General features: G+C 46.8%; 4 protein-coding genes across 4 annotated transcripts; 1 reads left to right on the forward strand and 3 right to left on the reverse strand.

Moving 5' to 3' along the window:
• Positions 1-1,809: 1,809 nt before the first annotated feature.
• Positions 1,810-2,007, reverse strand: PV06_11705 (uncharacterized protein; the record flags this gene model as incomplete). Its single annotated transcript, XM_016413417.1, has 1 exon — positions 1,810-2,007. The coding sequence occupies one exon, from the start codon at positions 2,005-2,007 to the stop codon at positions 1,810-1,812; it is 198 nt and encodes a 65-aa protein (XP_016256201.1).
• A 216-nt stretch (positions 2,008-2,223) lies between these two features.
• PV06_11706 (uncharacterized protein) lies at positions 2,224-2,937 on the reverse strand (the record flags this gene model as incomplete). The annotated part of the gene is made up of 1 exon (XM_016413418.1): positions 2,224-2,937. The coding sequence occupies one exon, from the start codon at positions 2,935-2,937 to the stop codon at positions 2,224-2,226; it is 714 nt and encodes a 237-aa protein (XP_016256202.1).
• A 1,110-nt stretch (positions 2,938-4,047) lies between these two features.
• Positions 4,048-4,803, forward strand: PV06_11707 (uncharacterized protein; the record flags this gene model as incomplete). Its single annotated transcript, XM_016413419.1, has 1 exon — positions 4,048-4,803. One exon carries the CDS (start codon positions 4,048-4,050, stop codon positions 4,801-4,803), a length of 756 nt encoding a protein of 251 aa, XP_016256203.1.
• Positions 4,804-6,364: 1,561 nt separating this feature from the next.
• On the reverse strand, positions 6,365-7,830 carry PV06_11708 (uncharacterized protein; the record flags this gene model as incomplete). Its single annotated transcript, XM_016413420.1, has 2 exons — positions 6,365-7,418; positions 7,466-7,830. 2 exons carry the CDS (start codon positions 7,828-7,830, stop codon positions 6,365-6,367), a joined length of 1,419 nt encoding a protein of 472 aa, XP_016256204.1.
• Positions 7,831-8,460: the final 630 nt, after the last annotated feature.

Below are 8,460 nucleotides of genomic sequence, written 5' to 3' on the forward strand. Positions count from 1 at the left end.
GGTGTCTATACATGAAATATCGCTTCACAATGCACAAAGACGGCTGAATGCAGAGCGTCGATATTTTGTCGACGAGGCAATCCCTGATTGGTCCGGGAAAGAGTTGCTATTGAAGGTTCATCTAAGTTATGCGTTCGTCGACCTCCCTACGGACACCCCCTGGGATTTATATTCATGGTTGGGAAAATTGAAAGAATTAGTACGCAAATTCTGTGTGGAGTTTGACGCCCTGCAGGATAACTTCGATGTACTCTTTTAGGCGGATTTAGAACGGTTTTAAATGGATAAGGAGAATACAGTAGAAATCCACATAGATCAGCTTCAAAGACCAGAAACCCTTCTTACGTGGACTAGATCGAGGAATTAGGCTCATAGGCACCCATCAAGGTCGTTTGCGTCAGCGTACAGGTAATTTTTTTGTGTAAACTTGACGTGCGACTCTCACTGTACGATGTTCCATTCTGATGCCGTGGGACCAGCTACCCAGCTGTTGGCCACGAGTACCGTTACACTCAACAACCTCGTAGTCGAGATTCTGCTACATAACCGAGACTGTGAGAAGAGACTGCCCCAGTGGGTACGATAGCAGGAATAAAACGTTACAGTATTCTGTGATGAGAATAGAATTCACTGTGTGAGCGAGCGAATACGTGAAGAACTGTGGCAGAAGGTCACATCAAGATTCGTCAGCTTAACAACAAAATTCTTTAAAAAGTGCGGTAAAGTGTACAGTAGAATACGTATCCTAAGTGACTACTCTTAACTAGATAAAGTAATAGACGAAATGCAAGTGTCGAGACGGTCGGTGGCAAAATCCACGAAGAAGCGTTTTGGCACCACTTCATCCAAATTCGCTGCCTCTGATTGAATGCCCAAAACCCATACAAAACTGTGTAAGAGGTCAAAAAAGAGGTCGCGGCCAAGAGTAGAGAACCATGGTTTTCTGTGGCAAGATGTGAAACGCGACTGGGGTGAAATTAAAATGCACATTGATTTGTGATTGGACGAGGCAATATACAGGAAACAGTGGGTAAGAGGTCATCAAAACGGCCGCGACACTAGCTAGGCAAAATCCACGAAGAAGCGTGGTAAAACTTGAAACACTCCGCCACCACTCCGCCAAATTCCTCTGCCCATAATTGGATGCCCAAAAGCCATAAGAAATCGTGATAGGAGGTCATCAAAGCGGTCGCGGCGGTTCGTGAGCAAAATCCACGGAGAAACGTGGTAAAGCATGGTAGAACATGAAACACTCCGCCAACGTCCGCTGCGTCGTGATTGGATACCGAAAATCCACGAAGAAGCGTGGCAAAATGTGAAACACTCCGCCAACGTCCGCTACGCCGTGATTGGATGCCCAAAAGCCATGCGAAACCGTGGAAAGAGGTCGATAAGGAGGTCGCGACGGTTCGCGAGTAAAATCCATGAAAAAGCGTGGCAGAACATGAAACACTCCGCCAGCATCCGCCAGCATCCGCTGCCCAGGATTGGATGCCAAGAAGCCATACGAAACCGTCGGAACATTTCGCGTGAGTGGGTGTTCCTCTAGTCGTAATTTCATCGACTGTTCCTTCCTACGATCATGGTCCATATTCAGCCTAGTCTGATGACCCCAGAAGGGCCATTCAGACACGGTATCCTCCCGGCGACTAGTCCTGATCATTATCGCCCTTGCGGAAGACTTAAGTCATGGGAAAATCACTTTTTATTGGCTCGAATGACTGTAGAAGCACAACCTATTTAGTCATCGCTTGATTTGTTACTGAGGGAGTCCCTATCCGCTAGGATCTACACAGAGCTAACATCGATTCATGCGTAATCGTCGATCGGCTCCAGCATACCGTCAGAGAGCCCATCCGAAGTGAAGTGCCACGACAAGAAGACCTTCAGAGGCAATAAATGTGGCCTAGAAGCCTCGAAAACCCCCCAGTCCCAGTCGTCTTCCACAAGCTTTGCTGAAATTTGTGAACGGTTGTCTCTCCAAGCCCACGCAGCTTCATCAGCCATCGTGGTCATGTATTGATCGCATGCACCGAGTTGGCCCGGATTGTAGGTAGCGAACACATGTATCAGCTTAAGTAGCTCGGGAACTTGAGGTTAGGATCATCCACCATGGGTCAGATTGCTATGAGTATACAACGTGATTGAATTGCATGAACTTAACGTGAAATTCCAACTACACAGTGTCTCCATTCTGATGCCATGAACTCAGCTATCACGTCGTCAACCAGCAGGGAGCCCTGACTCTCCCAATCCTGAGGTCACGTCCAGATTCTGCCACCCAACTCTGATCTCTGCGCCCCTGGAAGTTGACCCAAGTACCGGAAATCCAGAGTAATCAAGCTCGCCTTCCCATTGCAGATTATATACCGAGCTCTGTGGGTCAAGACTGGCGACATATCGGTTGCGGCTCCCAGGTTTCCCTAAATGAGTTTTCAAATGGGCGCGAAGGTTGTCCTTGCGCGTGAAAGGCCTCTTGCAACCTGACACCCAGCATCTGTACACTGGACTGCCAGGTGTTTTATGAACAGTCGTCTCGTGCCGCTTGAGGTGATCGGCCCGGTTGAAACTACTCTGTTTTCCCGTCCGTCTGCTAAGGCAATTGAGATATCTGCAAACGTGTTTCTTGGCCAGAGTAGCCGTCACGTCTGCTGTGAAGGAGATGTTCGATACATTACTCTGCAGGACTAGATATTCTTCGTATATATTTGTCTGCCAGGGTAGAATGTAAGGTGTTAAGCCGGGAGCCACCATTGATTGTTGTTGGTTGGATGCGAAGCAGCGTAAAATATCGAGATTCATCAGATTGACATCACTTCGCAAATTTGGCGTCCATGGCGTCCAGGGTTGCATCTCCATGTGCATCGCCTGCGCATACCTCTCTTCAGGCGACAAGTGCGGAAAAAGACTGTTTTCTCCCTGGATACCTGGAACCATTGTTGATGAAAATGTCTGCTCGGCGTCCATTTCCAAGAGCCGTTCTAGCTCGGAAGGCCGAGTATCCTTATAGCAATGTCGCAGCGTACCCTTGACGGACAACACTGTAATAAGATCTGGGCAATTGTCCTTCCTAGATCTAGTGAAGTTATGTTCCGTACATATTTGTTGTTAAAGTAGGCCTCACATGACATACGCACTGCACATAGATAGTCACGGACTGTTGTCTTCAAGTACCGTGCGTTACAGTATCTGTAGATATCCAACCATATTGCCACTACTCAATTGTAACCAAAGGCAATGGGAGGACGGAACCACTGAGCCAGTCTAGGATACCAATAGGACATGTAGATAAGCCTTGTTTTATGTTATCCTCGATATTGTGAGGAATTTGAGCTCTAGTCTTTGACAGATGTCAACACCACAACTAACGGTGTATACATGATCTGCAGTAAAGGAAAATAAAAGGCGAGTAAAAGCAAGGATGATCAAGACCGGCCTCATACTGCAGGGACTTTGGTCAACAGCGGAAATGGCGAAAACTTACAAAAAATGTCAAAATAGACTTTGGATATTTAACAATCATCGAGGTAGGTACAGTATTCTACTCGAACCGAGAAATTAATTTCTGTTAACGGTCTACAGACTGGCTCAAGCACAAGAGATCGAAGTCTAGAAAGGTCACGTCGAGGGAGTCGGCTGGTACTGTACTAGATGACTGCATTTGATCTGCGAAGATTTATCCAGAGGAACTCGAGTTTAAGAAGAGCAGAACCAGTGCTAGATCAAGTGTAGATGTCCACAAGTATTTCGATGTCGCATTTTGCACTGTGACACACTATTACTGCCAATTAGAGGGTACACATCGATTTATTTATTCATTACATCATAGTCTATCCCCTAAAGATTGGTGATCTCTTACCAAAGAAACTTGTGGTTGTTTCTACCCTGGACATTACGTAAAAGGATACTATGGGTGTCTGCTACACATAGGATCTCATGGTCACAGTACTGATCTTCTTGCTAAGATGAGCAGAAATCCTATTACGTTTAAAATTCTTGAACAGCACAGTACTATACCGTACCGTACAAAAGGCGAGATTTGCAATTATGTCGGTACAACCTTCTGTTACAAGTCAATCAGAGAGCCATCCAGGCGACGAAATGCCCGTGCCGCCTCCATATGAGCAGGAAAATCAAGTGCCACCCTTGGCTGGAATCGAGGAGCAATGTTGCAACTTTGGCCTTAACTGCGAATCGTACTTCATGTCAACTCAAGTCCTGATGGACGTCAAGTTATTCTTCGGCACACAAAACTCTCAAAACCAGGTCAGTTGGACTCAATACGGCACAGGCTTCCGGATCTCGGTCGCGAATGAAATGTACACTAAGCACGCATTCATGAGCCAGTTGATTGGCTGTATGAAGTCGAGGTATTCGGCGCACTCGGAGATGGAAAAGTTCTCGAACCTCACATTTGAATTGTCAGCACGTGAATCCGACATCGACAACGAGACCATTTTCGATGTCACCTGGTTTGGAGAAACCCACCCGGAGTGTGTCTTAAGACACTACGGCTTTCAAGCAAATAATCCTACAAGTGATGGGCAGTGGGATGGCGAACTTGGTCCGCACGTCTGGCAAATTGCGGTATTTGCTCATGAGAGTTCGGAATCCTCACCATGGGGCTTAAAGAGTCATCTGCAACCTGGGAAAGCTTTACAGTCGTTTACACTAAAGAGGTCCTCCAAACGCCGAAACGATAGATTGGCTCAAAGACTATATCGCATCCTACGAGCAAATACTAGAATGTTCAAGGGTAAGTTAAGGCATCCCAGAGGTTTCAGAAATCTATCACGAAGCTAGAATCTAGTTGTGTGTTTCTTCCTCTATCGTTTTGAAACTAGTTCAGAAGCTCTGGTGCCTGCTGTGTAGACTAGAACAGGGAAGGAAGATACTGTCATGTTTGTCGTGAAAGAAATTTCGAATAAACGAGACAAAAGTCCCTGACTCGAAATACTACATGGTTTCTGGCTTTGTTACATCAACACAAGCACTGTGGCATGCCGATACTGCCAAATGATGACGTTAAGCGCCAAAGTACCGCACCTTTATACTCTAGCTCACATGTACCGTATTTTCTCCTCGATTTCAAGTCCTAACTTTTGATCTTGTAGCGCTATGCTGCGTTCACCCGCCCTTTTCACAATAGCACTCGCACTGCGTTGGTGTTTCAGAGGCGTGATATTGTATTTCTGATGCATGGCTCATGAATTTTGAGGACGTTGGAATTCAGACTACCCTGCCCTGTTCTTGCTATGTACCCTATGGATTGATAGGTTCGAAGAACCAGACTCAGCTGGACCTAGAGTTGGGAGGAATCGAGTCGATCTTCGACATCCTCCCACACTGCCCACCACCTCCAAATATCCTTCTCCCATCCTGATTCAAGCCTCGCAACGCCGGGCCGGCCAAGCACATGAGACAAATTTCCTTCTCGATTCTCCCACCACGTCAGAACTCCCGGACTAGGGACCCAAGAACGGACTGTATAGTCTCGGTTTCGAAACGGACCTGGTCCTCCAGGAGCAGGAGCATTCCAAAACTGCGGGGCCCTGTTATGAGAAGGTCCTAGCTCGACCGTGAGGCATGGAGGCTGCCAGAATCTGTGCACCATTAGAATAGACGAGGATCGAACGGACCTAGGCGTACTGATTCTGACAGATCAAGACTGAAGGATAATGCAAGCTGGGTAATATGCTGTGCTGTAATATTTGCTCGCTAGTAAAACTCGATACTGCGGCGCAGGTCAATGGAAGGCCCCACATTATCTCGAAGACTCGCATAGTTTGCGGTGATGCTGCGAAGCACTTGCAAAATTTGTTTCAGATGTATGAGAGATCCTGTGCAGTGAAAAATGTAGGCGGTTGTTGTGGCGGTAAGCGCAGTATTTATATCTGTCGATCCCAGGAATCCCCACCCGGTCTAACCCACAGGTTTTAGTGGCATCCGATGGGTACTCGCTCAAGTTCTCTTTTGGGCGTCAGCTTCAAGACCTTTAATCATGGTTCTGATTTGTTTATGCTTGTCCCGGCGGTTGTGCGAGTTGGTGAAACATCGAGGGCGCTTCATGGTCGATCATGCAGAACTCGGAGGGGAAACAGGCCAGCGGCTATTTAGCATACAATTATTTACGTTCAAGATGCTGTACAGTACTGTACGAAACTACCGCATGTGGCTCCACGAATGGTGATTAGATCGATCAAATCTGATGGCTTCAAACACCTCGGGAGAAAGCCTACCGTCGCGCGAATTCACCACATTAGTCAGCCCAGATGCAAATAATCGTAGTTTTCTACATACCGTACATTTTGTTGATTTACATATGGTATTGAGGCTTTCCTGCAAATCCAAACCTCCTTCAACTCTATGTTCTCGGGGATAAAACCTTGCAGTCATCTTGGTAGGGTCCGTAGAATCTGACCTTGTTCATATCGTACTTGGTATCAAACCAACTCGCGACTTCAGTGGACATATAACTTGCAGTCGGTGTAGCTGAAACAATTTTCTGAATGTCCCGATGAGGTTTGTATTCATCGTAAATGTCTGGATCGTATCTTCCTGTCCAGGTAAATGTATTGAGGCTGAAAACGTCCACAGTGGTGTTATAAGTTGGAGGGGTTTCGCCGACTCCCGTGCCACCAACAACAATCATCTGGTCAGGATACGGCGTCACACAGACATGATTTTGCCTTGCGCCACCTGTACGCCCAGGGCTGGATGCTTTGACCCATGTGAATGACGGAACTGTCAAGATCCAGACAGCATCTTGCGCTTGCCCTCCATTGCTATCCCAGCCTCCATAAACAAAAATCTCGTGATGGGAACTATCAGGGCTTGACGCCACAACGGTGCAGAATTGTGCAAGAGGTACATCCGGTACTGGAGAGTCTTCATTGAGCATCTGCGTACTCCAAGTATCAGAGCCTATGTCGTAGATGGGAAATTGTTGTAGATAGGTTATGGATTGGGTGTAATTGTCGTGGGGAATTTCAAAGTTCATATCCGCTGGCTGTATAACTCCACCGATGACAACCAGTATGCCCGCCGTCGATGTTGGCACCCACACGAGTCCACTCTCGCTTCGCCAGGAGGAATTCCCATTCAGTGGCGTCTTCGACCAAGTTGCATGCCCAAGTTCTGACATATCAACAGTTATCAGCCAGTTGCTTTGGTTTTTAGGTTGATTGAAGTAGGAATATGCCGCCTCACTGTCATTACAGAATCCGCCAAAATAGAAGCTGCATCGCTCGCTGGGAGCGTTGGCTCCAGCTCCGTTTGTGACAGTAATGAAAGACCCATTCTGTGGTTTATAGGTCACGTCAGGTAGACCAAGTGACGCATTGGCAGAGTGAGTATCATCATACAGGACCATGCTCACCGTGCGCGTGCTAGCGTTTTGGGAGACCACGGTCATACCACTGATTTAATCATTAGCGGTGTCCTCTCTTGACGCGAAATTAAATACCCCCATGCATAGAACTCTTCATCATCAGCGAACATATAGCCATCGAGGTAGTAGTTCTTGACACCGCCTTCCGGAATCTGTTCGAACCAGGCGGGTGGGTCTTCTGCCCGTGTGCCGAAAGAATTGTGCAGGCTGAGCTTAAATAGCATCCCATCTGAAGGACTGACCGTGGCTAGCGACTCCAAATCCCATGCGCCATCTTTCCAGGTTCCGGTCTGCATCCATCCACCCTCTAGGTAAATGTTATCCCTAATTAAGGCTGCCCGAGGCCTATCCCAGTATGCGATCTCATGCGATGTAAAGTTACATACAACTTCTTTGAATAGCATGTACACCCATGCGGTAGATTTTTTAGAAAACAACATCATGCAGAATTCTTCTCGTCGAGGACGATAAGTTCACGGCACTGCACAGTACTGATCGTGAAGCATGAAGAGGATAACAGATTGGGTGTTCATCCTTTCAAGACAACAATATAGATTACCATGTTATTTGCAGGCTTTACTCTTCAGTAGGGTAAAGGTGGGGCCCAGCTTCCCGATATTCCCAATATCTGAGGAAGAAGATTCCATTATAATCAGTGGTCAAGGCTTGTACTGTAGATTAGCCCAAATAAAGTAATGTATTTCACCATTTTCCACGTTGACCGGCGCATCGGAGATCACTGTTTTTACAATGCTATTTCCTTGGCCCTTTCGTCGCAAGGCTTTACAAGCATCTACACAAAAAGCGCAGCAGGACTTACCCAATCGCCTCCTAAGTCAACTGTTCATCGACTCAGAAAAGAATGGATGGCTACCGTTACAGTACTCAAATCAGCATCTGGACCTAATTTTATGGTGGTTGGGAAGGACCTCGAACATTACACTCATGTGGCCGAGCTTGGCATTAACAACTACAGTACCTAATACTAGTCGTCATAAACAAACCATTTCCTGCGCCGGGATTCTTTCAACTGGAATTTTTTTGACTCGTTGAAGCCACATACGCGAATA

This window comes from Exophiala oligosperma, assembly GCF_000835515.1.
Source record: "Exophiala oligosperma strain CBS 72588 unplaced genomic scaffold supercont1.53, whole genome shotgun sequence".
In the NCBI taxonomy this organism is placed as follows: Eukaryota; Fungi; Ascomycota; class Eurotiomycetes; order Chaetothyriales; family Herpotrichiellaceae; genus Exophiala; species Exophiala oligosperma.